Source organism: Ambystoma mexicanum, chromosome 9, assembly GCF_040938575.1.
Source record: "Ambystoma mexicanum isolate Mex_15411 chromosome 9, UKY_AmexF1_1, whole genome shotgun sequence".
Lineage (NCBI taxonomy): Eukaryota > Metazoa > Chordata > Amphibia > Caudata > Ambystomatidae > Ambystoma > Ambystoma mexicanum.
The window spans coordinates 844,508,061-844,530,679 of record NC_090931.1 but is presented as its reverse complement, the minus strand read 5'-3'; the positions used below and the strand labels follow the sequence as shown (position 1 = coordinate 844,530,679).

At 45.0% G+C, this 22,619-nt stretch overlaps 1 protein-coding gene across 1 annotated transcript in view; it reads right to left on the bottom strand.

Moving 5' to 3' along the window:
- CPS1 (carbamoyl-phosphate synthase 1) overlaps window positions 1–22,619 on the bottom strand; it is a 236,985-nt gene that overhangs the window by 61,719 nt on the left and 152,647 nt on the right. The window contains exons 24-28 of the mRNA XM_069615912.1: window positions 19,929–19,992; window positions 15,063–15,244; window positions 11,448–11,642; window positions 10,738–10,805; window positions 6,070–6,145 (exon numbers count right to left, since the gene is read on the bottom strand). Coding sequence (XP_069472013.1) covers window positions 6,070–6,145; window positions 10,738–10,805; window positions 11,448–11,642; window positions 15,063–15,244; window positions 19,929–19,992 — 585 coding nt within the window. The remainder of the gene's footprint in view (window positions 1–6,069; window positions 6,146–10,737; window positions 10,806–11,447; window positions 11,643–15,062; window positions 15,245–19,928; window positions 19,993–22,619) is intronic.

The window sequence follows — 22,619 nt, the reverse complement described above, 5'->3', positions numbered from 1 at the left end:
GGGTCAGTGTTCCAAGGTACGATGGGAGAGGTCTGAGGTGACCCAACTGAGAGTGGTATTTTGGATAGCCAGGAGAGCAAGGTTCCGAAGGAAGGAGGGTTAGTCCAACATATCAAAGGCAACCGAGAGTGAGAGAAATATGCATGAGAGTATACAGTGGTGAGCTGAGGTCAAACAGCTGTGTGCTGTATCAGAAGAGTGGCAGTTCCCAAAGACCAATTGTCGAAGTAGGAAGATATCCTGCCTAACAAGAGTCTTAGATGAATTTCTGAGAAGTGATGAACGAGAGAAACAGGCAATTAATTGGCAGGATAGTTGGAATGAGCCGAGGTTTTTTTGGGAGTGGTAGGAAGATAGATATTTTAAAGAAGAAAATAAAAAAATCCCCTGATAAAGGGAGTAATTAAAGGGGGATGAGAGACCTCTTCAAGGAGTCTCTCCTCCTCAACACCTAGGCCATCACGTCACCCCCCGCGCAACCTGACTCGCTAGAGGCGGTCTGCCCGCCTCCACCCTACCACCCTCTACAGCTGTACCCCTCCTCTCTGCCCCACTGTATCCAACCCCCCGCTGTATATCTGTTCCCTTGTTACCTCTGTAAAGATCTCAGTTATGCATCTGTACTGTTGTATGCCTCTGTAAAGCGTTCAGTTGTGTATCTGTAGTGTTATATACCTCTGTAAAGGGCTATGTAGCTTCTCAAAGCCAGGTTTGAGCTCAACAAATACAATAATAATAATAATAATAATAATAATAATAATAATATGATATGGCATTTGTAACAAGCCTATACACAACTGTTTCAAGGCGCGACGAGGCAAGGGAGGGGGAGCAGAGGGAGGGCAGACAACGATCCTACTAGTCCAGGTGTCATTCAGATTGCACAAGTGCATGGGAGGGGGAAGGAGGAGAAGTGCGGGGGGAAGTGGGAGAGGACAGTGCAGTGCATTGGATAAGAAAATAAATAACAATAAGTAAAAGTATGGCCAGCAGATGGCAAGTGCAAGGGTAAGTGCAGACATGAGGTGTCAAGTGCTGGAAGTGGGACTTTAGGGATACAGAAAACAGTCCCCAAGGTCGAGGGTTGCCAGGAAGGCAGTGCAGGAGTGCGACTGGCGGGGAGGGGACCTGGGCCCGAGAACAGAGGGTGGCCAGGTAACCAGTGCAGTTTCAATGTCAGCCAGGAAGTCAGCAAGGGAGAGGAGGAGAAAAGGCAGAAGCAAAGAGAAAGGTTTTGAGGAGCTTCCGGAACTGAAGATGATTCTCCTCAAGTTTGAGGGAGGCAGGAACACTGTTCCAGAGGGAAGCCCCAGCCGAAGAAAGAGATATACCACCAACTTGTTGCTTAGAGAAGCTACTGACCCTGAGGGAGTTGGAGGCAGATGAGCGAAGAGCTCGAGAAGGAAGGTATTTAGGAAGAGAGAGTTGGAGGTATTGAGGCCCCAGGCCCCAGAAGGCCTTTTCAGAGGCTTCAGATTCAGAGGGTTTTGAACTTATTCCTCGCAGCCACTGGGAGCCACTGCAGAGATTTCAGTCCTGGAGAGATACGATCCTTGGGCTTGAGGCCAAGGACAAGTCTCGCAGTCCTGTTCTGGATAAGATGCAGAGAGTGGAGAGTAGAAGCAGACAGATTTAGAAAGAGGCTGTTGCAATAATCCAGCCTAGAGAGAAGCAGAGCTCTGGAGACAGTGAGCTTCTGGTCGAAGGGGAGGAAAGGAAGAATACCTCTGAGGAGGTACAGCTGGTAGTGTGACTTCTTAGAGACATCAGAGATGTGAGGAGAGAAGGAGAGAGTGGAGTCAAAGATTACCCAGAGGTTTTTAGCCTTGCAGGTGGGAGCAGGAAGAGGGCCAAGAAAGGCCGGCCAGAGAGCTACAGGAAAGGAGGGAGTGGGTGTGCCGATGAGGAGAATCTCAGTCTTACTGGCATTAAGGCAGAGGTCATTGGCAGCAGACCACTCCTGGATAGCAGACAGACAGTCAGAGATGAGCAAAGGAGAGGAGGAGGCTGAGGGTAGCCTGAAAATGAGCTGGGTGTCAGCGGCATAGCACTGAAAGTTGGGGCAGAGAGCAGCAATGCGGTGGGCAAGGAGTGCCAGGTATTGGTTGAACAGCCAGGGAGAGAGGTTAGACCCCTGGGGGACACCACAGGTAGAGAAAAAGATAGCGGAGAGGAAGGACACAAGTTGGACCTGGGAGGGTCGGTTGGAGAGGAAAGAAGTCAGCCAAGCCAGAGCCTGACCAGTGATACCCGGGTTATCACAGAGACAGCTGAGCAGGATGGCATGGTTGACAGTGTCAAAGGCAGAAGAGAGATCAAACAGGATGGGGACGCAAGGGGTGTTAGTGTCAAGGTTGGAGAGCAGGTCTTCACGGATGTTCAGGAGAGCAGTTTCCGTGCTTCTGGCCGCTCTGAAGCAAGACTGATGATCATGTAGACAACCAACAGATTCAGTGTGGAGATTAAGCTGGGAGTTGGCCAGTTTCTACAGGAGCTTGGGAAGGAAGGAAGTGATGGAGATAGGGCAATAGTTAGCCGGGCAAGAGGGGTCGGCAGAGGGTTTCTTAAGAAGGGTGTTCACAAGGGAGTGCTTAAGGGAGGATGGGAAGACTCCAGTGGCGAAGGAGTGATTGCAGAAATCAGCCAGGGCAGGAGCCAGGGCAGGAGCCAGGGAGTCGATGTGGTCCTTGATAGTTTTGGAGGAACATGGGTGAACGTGTTTCGACGAGACTTTCATAGATTGGACTTGTCTACAAACCTCATCAGCGGAGAACAGGGGAAAAGCAGAGAAGGAGGGAGGAGAGGTGCTGCAGAAAGGCCAGAGGAAGAGCAGGGAGTGGGGGGAGGGAGGGGATTGGAGGAGAGAGAGGACAGGATGTCCTGAGTTTTAGAGATGAAGTGAGAAGCCAGTGCCGTACAGAGGGCCTGGGAGGGGACAGGGGAGGTAGAGACTGTGGCAGGATTGGCCAGTTCCTTGCAGATTTTAAAGAGTTCAGCCAAGTTGTTTGATGCCGGAGAGACGCGGTCTTGCATATGAGCTCTCTTCTTGGTAAGGACGGAGAGCAGGTATTGCCTTTGCAGCAGGCAGCAGGCCAGTTTGTCAGAGGATGTACATGAAGCACGCCATTTCCTCTCTGCCACCCTACACTTGAGTTTTATGGTGACGAGGTCTGAGTCGAACCAGGAGTTGCACTTGGCTTTGGGCTTCAGGCGGATTCTCATGACAGGGGCAAGGATATCAAGATTATCAGACATAGCAGAGTGAAGCGTGGAGAGGGCTGTGTCAGGATGAGAGTCAGCCAAAGGGGGAGAGGGGTGAGAAGGTGGAGGTGAAAGCCTCAGCTGAGAACCGCTTCATGGGTCGGTTGACCAAGAAGGTGGGTGGCAGTGATGGAAGTGGCTTAGCCTGAGGGGTAGGGTGGGTGAGGTGGGAGGAGAGGAGAAAGTGATCACTCCAGGAGAAAGGAGTGGTGAGAGGGACAGAGAAGGGAAGGTCTGGGGAGATCAGAACATCAACAGTGTGCCCTGTAGAATGAGTCAGGCCAGAGGGGATGATGGTGAGTGAGAGAGAGTGGCAGAGGTCGTGAAAGAGTCCAGGGGGAGGACAGGAGGCATCCAGGTGGATGTCGAAGTCTCCAAGAAGGAGGAGTTGAGTAATTGAGGCCAGGAGTGAGGAGGAGAGGTCCGCCCACTCAGAGAGGAAGGATGAAATCTGACCAGGTGGCCAATAGATGGTAGCCACAGTAAGGGAATGGCTAGGGGGAGAGAGAGAGCCTGCAGACGAGGCAATATAAAGTGGAGTAGGCCTGCGTAGAAGTGACAGGGGCAGGAATCCACTCAGGGAAGATCAGGCCTACACCCCCACCAAAGCGGTTGGCCCTGGACGCGGAGAGGATCTTGTATCCGTCAGGTAGGAGAGTGCCAAAGCTTGTGACAGAGCTGGCCATGAACCATGTCTCGATGAGACCGAGGACATCAAGGTCAAGTTCTTCCAGGAGGCGGCAGATATCACAGAAGTGTTTGACAGCAGAGCGAGAGTTTAGAGTGGCAATATGGAGAAGTTTGCCATCCTTGAAGGTCTTTCGGGGAGGGGTACAGATCAGAGGTACGCCCTGCAGAGGTGTAGAAGGAGCCTGAGAGGTGCAGAGAGGGAAGGGGAAGGCAAGGTAGCCAAGGAGGAGGCAGACGGGGGAGGTGAGGTAGTCACAGAAAGGGGAGAGGGGACAGCAGGAGGAGAAAGGAAGTTGATGAGGCGTGGGAAGCGTCTATCAAAGACGTGAAGGTTGGCCTGATGGCCTTGGACCAGAACAGTCCCATTCGAGCAAACATTAGTGATGACCTTAGATGAATGGAAGGATGCCAGGAGGTCGTCCCAGCGGGTGCCACCATTAATGGGAGAAGAGGAGAAAGGGGAGAGCACAGAGACCATATGAAGGGTCCATAGGTCTGGCGAAGGCACAACAAAGAAGATGTCGGTGAGAGTTTCCTTGGAGGAGGCAATAGTGTAGGTGTCGGCGATAGGGAGGCTTGGGTTGGAGACCAGGATGTCCTTTGTAAACTTCTTCCTACCAGATTTAGGAAGGAGAGCAGGATAGTCAATAGAGAAGCAGTTAGAAAAGATAGGAGAGACAGAGAGCACAATAGAGGAGGGGGGAGGAAGGGAGAGGGAAAGACACTAGCGACAGACACTAGATTAGGCAGACAAGACAGCGAGATGAAAGCAGGTAGCGCAATAGGACAGAAGACGACACTCAGGATAAAGAGTTTTCAGAATGCGCCGGTATGAGACAGGTGAGAAGACACATCTAAGTTTCAGAATCCTAAATCAGGGAGAAAAGGCCTAGTTTTCCATGATGCAATGTTTTTAAATACTGATACAGTGCATATTATAACAACACGGGGAAAAACACACCTAAGTTTGAGAATCCTAATAATGATAATAATAGGAGGCGAGAGGTGCTCTTCCTTGATCACCTGTGAAGCAAACAGGTAAACTGGGGTGCAAGAGGTGCTGGATATCTGCAGGATGGGTGCTAGCTTAGCAGGAAAAGTTAATTAGAGGAAACATAGCTAGGAAGTGGAGGGACTAAGAACGAATGGGTAGAAGAGAAGAGTAGTGAGGGTGTCTCCGATTTTAGAGATCTTGGATACAAAGTTCTCAGAGGGCAAAGTCATTAGCAGAGAGTTTAGAGGAGATAGCACATGGGTGTGGAGAGACAATCATAGCTTAGAGAGTGGTGCAAAGCTTGTAGGGATGAGGGCAAAGAGTAGTAATTACATTAAAGAAGTAAGATGATGTGGCTGGGTTTAGGGGTGTAATAGAGGAAAGGAGGGCATCCTTGTAAGCAATGAGAAGTGAGAGGAAAGGGTCGGAGTCCCTTGCATAGGTGGCATTGCATGTCCATTCCGAGAAGGCATCTGATTGAGGGATGGAGGTGCAGGGTATAGGGAGTGAAGGTTTGAGACGGATAATGGTGCACATAAGCAGAGCTGAGAGAGCTGAGAACTAGGTTAAAAACCAGAAGGCCTGTCCAATGGAGGAGGCTAGAGGAGGAGCAAGAGAAGGAAGGGAGGACATGACTTCTGCCAGGGAGGGGCCAGGGATTCAGGCTTAAATATATGTTTAGCAATGGGATATATAGGAGGGAGAGAGCAGGGCAGAACAGGGATGCTGAAGAGCAGTAACGCGTGGGCAGATGGGGTAAAGCTGTATAGTGATAGGTTCTACTAGTCAGAGCTTAACCTAGCACCATATGAATCTCTCCTTTTGCTATATTGCCCTTGGTATATTTACTCCATGATGACATTCTACTACTCATAACTTACCTTTACAATCCCCTTACCCTCCCAAGTATCAATAATACATTTAGGACCTGATTATCTCCCCCCACTCAACTCTCACCCTCTGCATTCTCTGATTGTTTCCAGTAGCAATCATTTATTTGTGGCATTTACAGTGTGATGCTTTCCTACCACCCATGCCTCACCCTTAGCATTCCCCAATCCTCTCCATAAACAATAGCTTATAAATGACAGTCACATGCTAGTGGGTAAAATAGAGTACATTACCGGGGAGAGTCGTGTAGCGTCTTCTAGGAAGGTCTTCAGCTCCTCTTCCCCATATACCACATTCATGGCAGACCCACTGAAAGGAATCAAAGAACAGTCAGTACTCCAAATGGGCGAACAGGATGTGTGCTTCTCTATTAGGACTAAGAAAGCACTGGAATGGAAACATGTCCAGCCACAAAGCCTAGAATCCCTGTGATGAATTATGTGCCTTCAGATATACAAATCATTGTAGATTTCTTGCCATTCAGCCTAAAGGAATTAGGATGACAGTGCTCCAGGAGAGCTGGAATCACTGTGGTGACCTTTACACTTTCTGACCTATTAACCTAAATGTCAATTGACTGATAGAGCTGATGTAAAAGTAATGCATGAAATTTGCCTTATCTCACCTATGAAATTACCTAGATTCTCCCTCTAAATTTCCATCATATGTATCCACAAATTGGCCAACATCTTCCACAAATACAGGTGAACATGTTATGAGATTAGTGGCGGATCACTGTGCCCTTTTTTTTCTTCGTGCCTGGAAATAGGAGCAGCGATCCATTTGGGGAAAGTGCTGAGAACATTTCTCATTGGTTTTAAATTTTTATCAGAACAACCTAAGATCAGTTCCCACCTCAGAGTCTGTGAATAACATGAGTTTTGTAGGGGGTTTTGTACAGGAAAGTTCACCTGTCCTGTATTTTAAACAACCGTTCCACATAATGGCAAATAAATATATGATTCTGATGGTTCTTTAAAAAAAGTAGTTCCAACGAGGAAACTGATTTAAGATTTGGCCAGAGCTACCTGTCTGTCTTGTTGTGACGAATCAAATTCCGGGGGCACCAGTGATCCAGGGGTGAATATCGGTTTCTAAACCATCAATCAGCCCCACACCTCTAATACATCAGAAGGGATCTGAACAGATTGGAATAACAAGCAAATTATAAACCTCCTTGTCCAATTTTGGTAACGTGGACCAAAGGTTGTGGATCGTTGGTTAGTTGCAACACAGTGAAAACACAATAATTACCCAATGATTAAAGTAGTGTCCAGTCAAGCATGTTTTCAAAATATTTACTTTATTAATAACAACAGACTGTCTAACAACACTACAAAATACAACCGATAGACAGCTCCAAGAAGCAAAAGGGATGCACTGTGGATAACGACAAGAGGGCCTGGTTAATAACTACAACCGTTTAAGGTTTCTTGACTTCAGAATAAAAGGAGCAATTGGTCTTAATATGTCTCTAGGGTCCTTCTGAGAAGGACCAGGGGGACAGAACCACAATGTACTTTGTGCTGTAGGTGTTCTTGGCGCTTGACAGGGTCGAGTCGGCTTCAGGGTGCTTTGCAGGCTTTTGTGACAGAGTTCGAGAAGGAAGTCAGCTGCGGGTATCAGGTGGCAAAGCGGTTCGGCAAGACTACACGGTGGCTCAGGGTCAAGAGTCATGTCTCAGTGCTGATAGGTGGTTCTAAAGCACTGGTCAAGATGTCTTGAATGTCTTTAAGCGGTGGTGGCTTGACAACGGTTTGCGGATATATGACCTTGACTGGGTCGAAAATTACCTTTAAGGCTGACGTCGGTAGATGCTCATCGAGGCACTCCTCAAGCTTCTTCAATGGGCTTGTGTCATCCTTTAAGGCAGATGGCCTAAGGCTGTGGAGAGTGTTGCAGGCAGCCACCTTGTCCGTGGTTGTAGTTTCAGAGACCTTTTGGCACTTCCTATGAAGGAAGCTTGCTGCAGAGCCTAGCAGGGCACGCTGTGTGCTCGATGGGTACCGGTTCTGGAGCGGTTGGAGGGTCCTCTGAGTTCTGTTTCTCCCCCTGTTCCCTGGGAGAATTTTAGGGGATGGATCTTGCTTCCCTCTTTAGATATCTTGGCATTCCTTCACTGGTGGAAGATGTAAGGAAGACTGTACCTTCAGCCAGGGTCCAAGGTTGAGCTCTTCTTTGTTACTTTTGGTGATGTCGGCAGATGATCTGCTTAAAGAGTGGCCCCAGCTCCCTTTTTAAAGCCAGTGGGCCACAGTAATTGGTGTAGGCAAAGCCTACCTTACTGAATCAATCCTAGGGTCCATATCAACAATTTTCTATATGTGTGAGGTCATACCCAGAGTGCTTTGCAACAGGAAAATGTAAAGGGGTGGAACAGGACCAAGGGGTGTCCCAGAACCACGATGGCAGAAACCACCTCTCAACAGAAAGAGCTCTGGGCTCACTCCCTTGTGCTACTAAGTCCCACCCATCTGCCTGGCTGCTGTGATCAAAGACTCTCTCTGGTTAATGGATCTCCCTGTGTGGTCCCTGTTAAAGTGGCAGGTCTCCCTTGAAGCTGTTGCGAGACCGAGCTCTCTGGCTCCTGCAAACCACATTCTTGTACATTATGAATGGGGTGCCCCTGGCGGGGTGGCCTAGTGTAAACAACAGCCCCAGACATGACAGTTCACTGTCATTGAAACTGAGGACGGGAACTGGCTTCAGGTTGACACATTTACAGATGAAAGGTTGGGCTTCCTGTCTCCTTTGTTAACCTCTGCAGCCAGTCCCCATGTGGGTCTGTTTGAAGTGCCCTTTATTGGTATGTTAATTGCTGCCCATGTGAAAATGAAAGACATGTACTTAAGTTCAGACCTTTAAAAGACTCTGGTAGTAGTCATCACATGTCAGACATATCTACTGGCACAACAGAGGCTTTAGTGTGGTAACAAATCTCCCACTTTCCATAAGGTGTCTCCACTTCTGCATTAAATGTCAAGACAGGATCACTGAACAGAGATTCAAATAAAAATTACAAATGTACAAATTGCCAAATTAATTAATCAATTCTCTGTCTCACTTCTTGGTGGTTTGTAGAAATAGTAGGAACAGAGTGAAGTATTTGTTTTCATTGATGACCTGGAAGTCCAAGCTAGTGTTTCAGCCGGCAGATCCTCTCACATTCACATCAGTTTTGCATCGGTCAGAAAAGTCAAGACAGCAAAAGTTTACACTTGACCCAATTATAGGGCGCGCAGGAATCAATGTTTTAGGGCAACATGCTTCTGCGAACGTCATAGGCCCTGGGTTTCCATGAGTGGCCTTGAATGAGGGATAACTGGCTTTGTCTGAATGCTCAAAAGACAGAATTAGTTCTGTTGGTGGCACCCAATATCTCCATGTCAATAAATTCTCATTCTATTTCCCGTCTGAGGAAAGCCAAATCTTGAGGCATTTATCGTAACACCGAGATGAATATGGATGCCCAGCTCTCAGCCACTATTATCGCTGCCTTCTCCGTCAGTATGACCTTTCATTTCTGACACATATGCTGCCACTATTACCAGAGCTGTCATAGGGAACAAACCTGATTACAGTAATGCGCTGCTCACTGGAGCACCGTCCTGTGGGATTGCTAGGCTCCAAATGATACAGAATGTAGCCGCTCGGGTTCGTGACAAATACTCCCAGAAGATACCACATTACCCCAGTGTTGAAAAACGGCCGCATTGGTTGCCAATTGTCCAAAGAATGCAATTCACAGCTATGTCTATTACTCACAAATGTGTGCACGAGGACGCACCTTTATATCTTAAGGCTCGATTACGTCCCTACAATCTCTCCCGCTCCTTCCCCTCTAGAACACAACTGCTCGTGATCAACAAACGATGCAAGCGTAGTTGTGCTGGCGGCAGATCCTTCCAAACTGCAGCTTCGAGTTGGTGGAATGCATTAGCGCAGGGCCTGCGCCTGGACTCTAGTTTGGCTTCCTTCAAAAAGCACTTGAAAACACACCTGTTCAAAGAACACGTCACATAACTCTCATGCTTTCTCTTGGACTGATCTCTGTATGACTGGTTCTTTTCTTTTCTTGTTCATTAATTTTGTTATGTCTTATATGTGTAGCGCTCTGACACCCTCGGGCTTAAGCGCTCTATAGATAAATAAATAAATAAAACAGCCTTATCAAATCACTTTTGTGATAAAGGGTGAATTGGGGTAAAGCTACAGCTGCATGGAAAGCCCAGCGTGGTGGAGAGACTGCACATTTTCCCTGAATTGGTGCTTCCAGAGATCAGATGGCTCAGAAAAGGAAGACAGTGGGTAGGAGGGATGGGGTGAAACTGTTTGATGGAGAGAGGCAAGGATACAAGTTGAATAAAATGAGTTATTGTTAAAAGGAGAGTAAGGCATTAACGAGATAGAAAATGTGTGTACACCAGGTGCCCCAATAGTTTCCCTAGTGTGACAGGGTCATAATTATGAGCCATTAATGCCCTCCAGTTTTTTTCTGCAGGAAAAGATCCTAAATCAACTTTTAACATTTTAAACGAATACAAATGCTTGAAAAATAGCTGTAATGACCCTGAAATGGTGGGCAGCAGCTAAATATGCCCCAAATATCACTGACGTGAAAACACGTCGAAATGCTCATGGTTCCAGTCTAATGGCTGTGTATGGGCTCAGCCACTTTATACACAGATATTTCCGACCCAGTCTTTGGTGTCTTTGTTCTATGTCTGTATTTTATTGGCTGCAAAATTTTCTTGTATTACAATTGTCTTGTATTTGGGTTCCAAAACCTGATCACCTACCCCTATGCAATACAGTGTTCCTTTGTGCAGTTCTGTTCGCCAGGTACTCACTTGAGACAGCTGTGTGTGCTTGTGTAACGCCCATATGCCCTTTTCACTTACCTTAGGACGTAGGACGGCCTCAACAAGCAGGGGAACCCCACGGTTTTCGTAAATGAAATGGCATCATCCTGCACAGATGGTGGGAGGGAAAAGGAAACATATGCAATGTATTATAAACAGATGCATTGGACAACCTCGTCGCCTAAACAGTGGGTGCACTGTGCTCTCCCATTACCCTTTACATTTGCTTTGTGATCTCCCAAACAAAGAAGCAGTGAGACCCGCTACCGGCCTCCACCTTGCAGAGATGCATATAACATTATTGGCATGCTGCAATGGCACTTGGGCATCAGCTCCCCTGAGGTCAGTGGGTTTCTCAAAGTCTTGCTTACTGAGTGTAGGTAATGCCAACCTCAAGACTGGGGAAAGGGTCCTGAGCAAGCTGGCTTTTGGAGCAGAGAGGTCGAAACTGGGAGACTTCCTAAAATGATGGAACCTCTGCATGCCCCATTTACAACCACCAGATGCATTGCTATGTCCGGTTGACTTGTCAGACACTTCCGTAGCCCTACTGGCATTTCAAAGGTACCAGACGATACACAATCTATGGATCTATCCATTACCCAATCAGTCATGGAACTGAAGTATTCTTGCACACATGTTATTTGCACTACATTTCTTCAATGTAAATCTCAAACTGCCAAGGTACCGTGGCAGAGGAGTCCACGTGAGATAATCAAACCCACAGACACATCACTTGCTTGACGTACCAGAGAGTTGACGGCCTTCCACGGGGCCTGGGCAATGTTCAACTCATCGAGAATCGCTGAGAAGATAGAGCGATCCTCGGCCCGGTCGATCTGCAGGGGATTTGTGCCCAGGATTTTCACCCCGTTTTTGTGTAGAGGAACAGCCAGATTGTTGGGGATCTGTCCACCCACCGAGATGATGCATCCATTGCATTGCTGTGGAGATGGGAAAAGAGAAGGGAAAGAGGTAGGGTTAAGAAAATAGCAATTTGAGTGCTCCATCGCCTCGCTCCTCGTGTGCATGTTTGTTCAGATAAATCGTGAATAAACTTGCACTAATGATATTTTAGGGTAGAGGTCTGCAGCCTTTGGCTTTCCAGATATTTCACCCTACAACTCCCATCAGACTTAGCCAGCAACGTCAATGGTGAGGGGTCATGGGATTTGTAGTCCAAAACATCTGGAGAACTCCAGATTGCTTAACCCAGTTTTAGGGTGACAGCAGATAACTAAACCATGATTTCAGCATACATCGATCTCTGCATAAACCCCAATAACCCATTTGGGGTTTCCAGTACCTTTTTCTTTTTAGAAAGTTTTTTGAGAAGATTAACCCTTCTCCAGCCACTGCTGTTTAGCTTCACTTCATTAATCAGTATTAATCTATATGCAGTTGAAACTGCCTGGACAGTGTCAGCAGGAAGGAGAGAAAAGCACTGTTGAATCGTGATGCTTGCTGCCTTTGTTGTCCATTTGGGCAGCATTAAACCCCTGACACCACTCCAGTGGGGTGCTACTCCTCCTACCCTCCTAACAGATCTTACAGGAACTCTCCGTAACTAACAGGGGTAGAAAGAACCGTTCGCTGGAAGCAAGGTTGACCAATGTTGAGATTTGAAGTACCCCAAACCAAGATTTCTGTACTTGGGAAAGCTAGACTACTTAAAAAAGTGGATTGTGGGTACCAGTTGAAGGAAATGTTAGGACGGGTGCCTTGCCCTAATCTGAAGAATGCTTTTCACAATTGGGAGAAACAACTTCCAGATTCCATCACCAGGGCTGATCAGTTGAATGAGCTGCCTTGTTGTTGGACCCTGGGTGCATCGAATTTGATAAGCAATCAAAAAAGCTGTTTCATTGAAGTTGGGGACCGAAGAATACAGCTGCTAAGCGAAGAGGGCCGCGCAAGACAGCAGAACAACGCAATGATATCTGCGGTTGCTCTAACTAGACTGGCTCAGCATGCAGCGTGATGAAAGATGGTCCAACAGAGAGCATTGTCACTTTCCCATGTGTAAATATGGGTAGAGGAACAGGAGGCGAACTTTGTAAACTGGGCATGACCTCCACTGCAGAGATCTGTGTGGCCATCATCTCAAATGTTTAAATCCCAGCAAGGCCAACTTAGTCTTTCATGCTCCTAACATCTATAAATTGGGTACCAATGAAAGGAAATGACACATCATATTTAATAGATCTTTCACCAACTAAGTTAGGTCTGCATCTAAAACTGTGATATATATGTGCAGTGTGCAAACCCAAAATATGCTGAGCAGGGTGATCTGGACCGAAACCTAAACAATGAGAAACCCTCCACTCGTTAGGTCCAAGAGACTGAGCAATTCAGAGCTGCAGAAGCCAGACTTGTGAGTGGAGAATTCTACAGGGGCTGCACTTTTACTTTCACTAGTTATAAAGCTGAAATGCAGTGTCCTGTTCATCACTGCAATATCATAAAGCGGGAGCCTAATTAAGCAATCATCCTCTAACTCAGTGATGACACCCAGGCGAGGGGATTAGTGTTATTAGTACCTTGGACCGTTGGACCGCGGTACTAAAATCTTCTTTCTTCCTTTGCAAAACGCTCCGGCATTTCACAATGGAAAAAAAACAAATAACCGCTGTGGAAGGGAAAACGAAGTCCGTTCTTCCTTTCCATGGCGGCCATTGAAAATCATTTAAAAAAGTAAACAAACCAAATGGCCACCAGGGAAAGGGAGAAGGGACTAGACGCAGTCCCATTTCCCTTTTCATGGCAGCCATTAAAAAATAGGAAAAAGGTAAACAAAAAAATGGCGACCATGGAAAGGAGAGAAGGGACTACAATTAGTCCCTTCTCTCCTTTCCATGATGGTGTGTCGCAGATCGGGAGCAGATGCGCTGGAGATAGAAGTGTTTCCACCGCGTCCGCTGCGAAAGAGGATAAAAAAGCAGGTAAATAGAGGGAAGGGGGGAATCTGTGGAGAGGAGGGGAGCACTTACTTCATTCCCTGTCAAGGGAAGATGGCGGCCTCCAACCTTGAGGAGGCTCGGAGCTGCGGGATTATCATGTGATAACGCCCCTGTTCCGAGCCTTCTCATTGGCTGAGAGGCTGCCACGCCCCTCATTCCCCGCCGGGTACTAATCACCAATAACTAAGTGAACTGCCCTTGTAAGCAATCAGCCTCCTACTGAATGAGTTCTTCCAGCCTACCCCGCCCGCTTGTGGACACTAATTCATTGAGGCCCTCTGTTGAGCGCATAGAAGTGTTGCAGACAATTTCAATGAGTTTGCCTTTCTTTAACTTATTGATTGTTTTAGTGAAACATTTGTCAGGCTTTTTTTTATCCCAAATACATTATTTTTCATGACTTCTAATTTGATGTCCGTTTAAAAAAACACTTTTTATATTATTGTCCCTCAATTTAATTCTGAAACTTCGCTAACGCAGGTATAGTGTTTGATATACATGCTGCTCTTTCAATGCTACGATCTTTTTTTCTAAGTTGTATTGCAATATGCTTCTTGATTTCTGAATCCTACAGTTTCAATGGCACAGCTCAAGTCTTGGGTTGCAGCTCAGTAAATGATTATGAGCCTCATAAAAATGTACTGAAACATTTTTGGTCAAATCACTATGTAACTGCATAGAAGACTGATCCAGATGTGCTGCCGGTGCTCTGGGAATCAGCACCAACGTCTGTGATTGATGTTGTTTATTTATGACTGAGCTCTTGTTATTTTAGTATAAATAAGTGAGCGAATGTGACATGGATTGAACTGACTGAGTGAATGCAGCAAATTACCTACGTTTGACAATTTATCTAGTGCTGGATTTGTGTTTACTATAATAATGAATGGAATATTTGTATAGTAAGATTGTATTTAAAAAGTCGATTTTTTAAAGAATAGTGCGTTGTGTCTATAGGTATGTAAACTTATGAAATCAGGTTTCTTTATGAGCTTAAGAAGTTCTAAATTTGAGCCGTAGAATTTGCTTTCTTTACACCCAAGGCAATAGCCTCTTTTACTGTTTGTGAGCCAAGCTCTGCTACATGGTGGCCACTAACCTCCCGCTCCACCCTTCTGGATTAGGGCTTTGAGGAAGCTCGGCTGAAGCATGTCAAGTTTCCTGGCCAGGTGTTAGCCACTCTGCCATCCCTGTCTGTTGCCCCTGTCTCGCATCATGCCTGCGTGAGTTGATTCTCGATGGCTTCATCAGCCCTTCTCTTTCTGGTATGCCTGTGTGATTAGCTTTAGAGTAGTCTGTGATCCAGTTCCTGCGTTTTAGCTGTACACCCATGTGTGTCGCTCCATCCCTCCCACCCCGCATCCCTTCTTGGCCCATGTGGCGGTACTCTTCCTTTGACTTTACCTCGTTTTGGGCGATGTCCAGGATCCTTTCCAGAGAGAGCTCTTCAAAGTACAGCCGGTCGCATTCATCGAAGTCTGTGCTCACAGTCTCCGGGTTGCAGTTCACCACCACAGTCTTCTTTCCGAGCTCACGCAGAGTACGGATGGCGGACACTGCACACCAGTCAAACTCCACACTGCTGCCTGGTGTGGACAAGACACGGCGGGGCATGAGCAAAGAAGAAAAGGGACGGAAAAAGAAGATGCGAGTAAGATTGTGAGTGAGAAAGGGCGACATTGGATTGGACGATAAATAGAAGGCAGGAAGACGAGTGAGTGGTTGAGTCGTCAGTGAGACCATTTGTAGAGAGGGAAGAAAGAGATTGATCAACGGATGGAGAGGGCCACAGGACATGGACATACAAAGATGAAAGAAGGAGAGAGGTTCATTGGGGCAGAAGAAGATAATAAGAGATATAGAGGAGTAGAAGAAGAGGATAAGAGGAAAGGTAAGAGGACAACAGTGGAAGGAGAAAGCGAAAGTGGTGATGGTGGGTAATGGGTTCCAGGAGAGAGGGTTACATGGCAGAGGAACAGACAAAGAGATCAATGAAGAATGTTAGTGTCTGGCCGATCACTCCACATTTCACTTCAGTGTCCAATGGTTCCCAGGTGCCAGGCTTGCATAATGCAGCCCACCGGACTGATTGTGGATGGCCCGCGCCTCTGAAAGGCAAGCAAGTATTGGGTTTGATCCCATCACATATGCAAGATTGGTATGGAAAGGTAGAGTCAGTTAGGTGTGACTAACCACTCTTTTGCAGGCGTTCCAGGCGTTCTAGAGCACTGGCCTGCCATCCCATCTCCAGATATTCATGTTAGCCAGCTGACTTCTCTGCCCACTCATCAAGGGGTTGGGGCACATCCCTGGGGTCCTACTGAAACTCAGTCTATCCATAGAACTTCAGTGGTCGTTATTCCCAACCTCGTCCTAATGTATTCATGTCAGTAAACACTTATGTCCATGACAAACACACAAAGTTCCCCTGTCAAACTGTCTCTGCAGAAGCCCCGCCTGGGAGCTGCTGGATTACTTTGCCCCCCCCCCCCAGGTACTGGATATTCCTTTATGACGTCAACAGATCCGCCCGGATGCAAGGTATTATTTTTTTATAGGGCAAGTTTTCAAATATTACACCTAAATAAACATGGAGTCAGTGACTTTCCAGTTTGCCATGATGAAAGGCGGTCAAACGGAGAGCATTGTCACGTTCTCATGTGTAAATATGGCTAGAGGAACAGGAGGCGAACATTGTAAACTGGGCATGACCTCCACTGCAGAGATCTGTGTGGCCTGCAGCTCAAATGTCTAAATCCCAGCAAGGCCAACTTAGTCTTTCATGCTCCTGACATCTATACATTGGGTACCAATGAAAGGAAATGACACATCATATTTAATAGGTCATTCACCAACTAAGGTAGTTCTGCATCTTAAACTTTTATATATATGTGCAGTCTGCAAACCCACAATTTTGAAACCTGGTAGGACAACCTCTGCCTTTCATTCTTGCAAATTTGATCAATTGAGCCCCATCAACTTGGAATGTAAGAACTCATGTTAAGCACCAAAAAACAAGTGTGATTGCTGTACACATGCTGTAAACATGGGCAAAGTGAAAGGATCTCTTGCTGTGACTGGAGTATTCCCCTAAAAGTTCTACACACTGTGGGAGGACCGGGTTACACTGAGGACTGGTTGTACTGAGTGAATTGAAGATGTTTGATAGCTCTGTTGAGAGCACTGAAAGAAACAGAGCATGCTTTGGCACTGCAACCACAACTCACAACTCCCGTGAAAGAGCTCTGGTGGGTGTCAATGGGCCCTGGGGTGATTTCCCAGGTGGTGTGGTGTCGAGCAGTGTGATAGATTGGATACTAGTTGTGCCCTGAGCCCAATGGTGGTGGCCACTAGGCTGGAGCTTTGAAGAGCTGGTTCTTTGTGGGAAGCTATGCTAAAAGGAGGTTTGCTGTAATCAGGTGTGTAGGATAGCCAAGGAGAAAAGCAGCCCATTAGCCATTGTAGGTTTCAAATGAACTGGTAGCCTTTTTTTATATAACTTGTAGCTAGCTCTGAATAAGGTACCAAAGCCCCTGATGGTAGATTAAGGACTTTCCCCACCATTTTAGCTTAAACAACAGTGATAATAGCAGCCCACCCAATATTTACACCTACACAAACCTTAAGGGCATTCTCCAAAATGAGACCTCCTTAAGGGAATTCTCCACACCTTAGTTGCTGACCTGGTCTGCACCTTAGAAAACATTGAAGGGAGAATGTAGTTGAGCCAATGAGAGAATTTGTCCCGTAGAAGGAAGGGCTGCCTGGCTAACACCAGACTGCAATGTGCAATGATTGTAAGCCCCTAGGTCTTCCTGTGTGAATGGAGGAATCAGAGATACTCTTGCAGGGCACATAGGTTTGGACAGCACCGAGGTCCATCTTCACCCATTGAACCCAGAGGACGTGGTTAACTGGATGATTTTGTTTTGTTGGTAAGATCATAGTTAGGGTCAGAGGGTAAAGTACTCTCATCTTTGTGTCATTTGGCAGACTGGTAAGACATGGCAGAAATGAACCCTGCATGCAATGTGGAAAGATGATATTGCAGCGTTTAAGTTATGACAATATATACAGATACCCACAAAACAGATTCCTTCCTTCACGTTCTGAGTTAGTTTACGGGCTCACCCTGACTCTCTTTGTACTACCTATTTAACATAAATGTAGGTAGACCTCCATGGTTGTGGTGTGATCACTAAATCAATATTTAAAAACTAATATATTCATAATTCATCCTATTAAAAAATGTATCTACAATACACACATGAACCAACAGTGTCTCCCACTGATGTATAAGTATGACCCGAGAGAAGCAATGATGTGTGTTACAGCTCCTGGTATAGAGAAACAAGGATGTGTGTTACAGCTCCTGGTATAGAGAAACAAGGATGTGTGTTACAGCTCCTGGTATAGAGAAACAATGATGTGTGTTACAGCTCCTGGTATAGAGAAACAAGGAAGTGTGTTACAGCTCCTGGTACAGAGAAACAAGGATGTGTGTTACAGATCCTGGTACAGAGAAACAAGGATGTGTGTTACAGCTCCTGGTATAGAGAAACAAGGATGTGTGTTACAGCTCCTGGTATAGAGAAACAAGGATGTGTTTTACAGCTCCTGGTATAGAGAAACAATGATGTGTGTTATAGATCCTGGTAGACAATTTCAAAACTTTGTAGTTATGTCTCCTTCCACAAAATGCAAAGCTGGCGTAGTTCCTACTGGTGTTTGATGTATGTGTGTTGTTGTTGTTTACAGTGTGGTAGTGGCACAGTGCATCAGGCACAACTTCGATGAGGTGGCAAAAGTGTTTTTGCCTACTGGGCGTTGTGGGTTTTTTAGCTATTGCACACCATATTAGGATAGGCACATGCATTACTTGCTGCAAAGAGATGCACCTGTGCATTGGTAAGGGGCTTGGAATGCCGCATGTGTTCCCCTTCAGGACTGCCAGTAAATCGCGCCGACTTTTATCGAATTTCTTCTCAAATGTCAACCCTTCACATTTACCCAACATTTTCTAGATGGGGAGAGCTTGGGCTTCTTGCTAGGTGGGTATTGACGAGCCATCTGTTTGAAGGTTCACCTGCCACCCACCACCACAGTAAACATTATGCTGGGTACAGGCCCTCAGTAATCTGCCTGGGTGGCGACTCTGCTTGGAAAACACAAATGGGCCTGTGATTCATTAAGGCAAGAAGAGAAAGATATGCAAGCTTGCAAACTAAGAGAAACATTGATGCGCAATGGCGCTATTTGGGGTGTGGCATCTCAACAAAAATAACGATGCTAGGCAGCCACTTAGTATATGTGCAATATTAGGTCCTAAAATGAATTTTACTCTGTTCTTAGGTTAGCCGCAAGAAGTGATGAATTGCTTGATTGCTTGATTGATTGTGTGATTTTGTAAAAATGTAAAACGAATGATGCATGTATTTATGTTACCTAATGTATATTTTGTAGTGTCTGTAATGTTGATTGTAAAAGTTCTTTTTAGAAATATATACAATAAAGTTATTATTATATTGGGACAATATGCAATACAGAGTAGGATATTATATTTACTAAGGAAGACTTAAACTCCATGATTCCCATGTGGGTCTTAATCTTCGGGTTTGCTTAGCAACCAAAGGGTACAGAAAGACACATTTGGGATAATGAGGTGTGTGGACTGATTTAGCAATTGTTTATTTTGCAATACATGCTTTCTAAGTGTCCGAATCTCTCACTCATTCATAGAACCTGTGGAACCTGGAACTGTGGCCTTCGTTGTAGGAAGAAGTTGAAACTTACACTTTCAGTGCACTGCACTGAACGTTCCCTTAAACAGCATGTTCAAGTGTTTGGCGGTGGGTGGGGGTGTATTGTGTGTGCGAGGAGATGTGGTGATGGGGTTTGTGGGGAGCGGGGACAGGCCAGCAGGGAACATAGCTCCACTACTTCTTTTTGTACACTTCTACCACTGGTGGGTATAGGTCCTCGCACAGTACTTTTATATTACCTAGATCTGGGGCTAGCCAATGCACCCATCTGAAAACCAGTCAATGCACTTGAACTGAATATCGGTCAATGTAAATGAATTAGTTCCTGGTTCAAGCACCACACTTGAAGCAAAATATAATGAACCTGCCGATGTGACCAGCCAAATCAGCTAACCCGAAGTAACGTTTCTTAGTACTATGTCAATTTCATCTGCCATAAGTGAACATGAATGTCCAAACCGTGATGTGAGCAGGAAGTGCTAGAAACAAACATCCCTCACAGTCTTACCGATATGGTAGGGTCCGCAGCCCAGCACCATCATGCCGTGGTCATCAAACTTGATATCGTGCTCCTGAGAAAAAACGAAAACTGTCACAGTTTAGTGCATCCTGGGGCAGGGTGCTGCTGTTCCTTTTATCTTGGTCAGAAACCACAGCAAGAAACATCTCAAGGCAATGGACAGGAACAAGGGGAAAGGTTTCGGAATAGAAAGAGCCACGTTTTGGCATGCAATTTATATTCCTAGTGTGCTAATAAGATATGAATTGGGAATAATTTCTCTAAGTGCATTATATAACTGGCGCCTATGTGCCTTATTCCGCAAATGTTTATTATCTACATATGGTAATTCTACATTATCCACCATTTCAAGTTATCTGCTCAATTCTACAGAAATATTTCCGAAATACTGGTCTACGAAAATATTAACAATTATGGTGCATGCGGACATATCACTTGAACTACTTACTACTCATCCAGAGCAAGCAAAGAAGAAGGTGTATATGATGGACTGGATTGACACCAGAACTCAGTGTTTAACTTATAAAGACTTTGATTCTACAATCTTTGGTCCAAAACGTTTTAAAAACATTGCTTCTTATTTATGCTTAGCACCATCTGCTGCCTTAAGAACTGCCATTCTTCGTTTGAGGTTTAATATCTGGCCCACCCGTGAGATTAAAACAAGAAGGAAACAAATCTCCTCTGACCTCAACTGGTGCAGGTTCTGTAAAAATGTTATGATTGTAGAATCTCTTCAACACTTAATATTGGAATGTCCGGCACTTAGTACTTTAAGAAAATTGCACTTTGTTAATTATTTTGCATATTTTGCACAACTTGACCCAAAAAATAGATGGGTCGCCTTGGCAGCCACTGAATGTATGTGTATAAGAATTGCAAAGATTAATTTTTTACAGGCCTTGAACCTAGAATGATGATGATTTTACAGCATGTTATGAATTTATATGTTTTTCTTAAATCGGATTTTATGTTTATGAATTTTTCTAATTTGTATAAATTGAAAAAGTTGATGTAATTTCAACTATATTCAATAAATAAAAAAAAAAATAGAAAGAGTGTACGATAAAGCCATGGAAAGATAGACTGGATGAGAAAGAGGGGGGCAGAGACAGAGAGATCAATAGGGATCAACATTAAGATGCAGTGGCTAATGCTAAAATGGAGCAAGGTTATAGGTCAAAGGATCGATTTAAAAGGATCGAATGACAAAAGGGTCGAATGAAAAGGACCGAAAACAAAAGGTATCAAACATTTTTATTATATTTAAAAAAAAAAAAAAATTGGGGGGTTCACCTCCAACCCCTGTTTTTGTGGTAAAAAACGCTTTTTTACCTATACGAAAACCCCCCAAAAAATATATAATTAAAAAATAAATTCGATCATTTTGTTTTCGGTCCTATTACGTCGATCGTTTTGTATTCGATCCTTTTACAGTCAATACTTTAACTGGACACCATGGAGCAAGTCTAAGAGGGGCAGATGAAGATGACAATAGGCAGAAAAGGAAATGTATGGAGGGGTGTGCAAAACTTTAAAATCCACTGACCTAATTAGACAAAATTTATATTTTTTTTATTTAGAGAAATTGTCAAATTCTTTTTGCAATTGCGTGTTTAGCGAAACTGCTGACAAAAATTCTTCACATTATATCCTTCCTGGATTTCTTTTCTGCAAAATAAGCTGAAAGCTCTAGTAAGGAGTGTTCACTTATTTTGCTGAAACGAAATGCAGCAACAAAAAAAAACATTCCAAGATTTTTTTTATGGCCAAAAAAAGTGGGAAACCCTAGTAAGGAGTTTTCACTTATTTTGCAGAAAAGATAACCTACAAAAATCTAATTTGAAGGATTTTTTTTATTAGCAAAGTAAGAGGAAAACTCAATTGAAAACTATTTATTCGAGTTGCCCATTTTCTTAGCTAGGAAAAAAAACTGCAGATACACTATTATTGCAAAGCAAAGTGATTGAACACTTTTGATTTAGCTTGCTGACAAAACTTCCATCAATGGTCCCCTGGCTGATTTTGTTCCTATCAGGTTTACAATTTAATATACCACAAATGCATATTTCTTTGTTCCAATTTTGCCATTTTTCGTGAAATTGGTGTGGCTTAATGCACAGTTTCAGAAAATCAGAGAATGCGAAATTGCCAAATTTCACACATGGAAACGGTACAATGCCATGCGCAAGGGTTAAAAACCTCGGTCAGCGGTGACTCAGCCCTTCATCCTTCTGGGCTTGATAAATCAAGTCATGTTGACGCCTATTGTTACAGCTCTTAGAAGCAGCACGCTTGCATGAGACGCTATTTGAATCACCAAAGTAGTATATACATTACAGAATTGACAATAGCGACTCTGTAGTTATAGTTAGGTTGCTGTTTCCATGGCAAGAGGCATTTTGGAGATATGGCGCCATTTGACATAGCTGCACAAAACCTCTCAAAACAAATATACATGTCCCTTTGAAGATTTTTGGGAAAGTGTGTGAAGTTCAGAGAGGTGCCCACAGTTATAGGGGAGTCCCAAAAAGTTGCATTTCCAATTCAACTAAGAAAGGGAATAGTTGCTGTCACCTACAGAACCAAATGCTGTGTGGATTTGCATGAAACCTTCACAAGGGGCAGTCATGCCGGCCAACTTGAATGCTCTGTTTACTTTGGTGGAAACCCACCCAG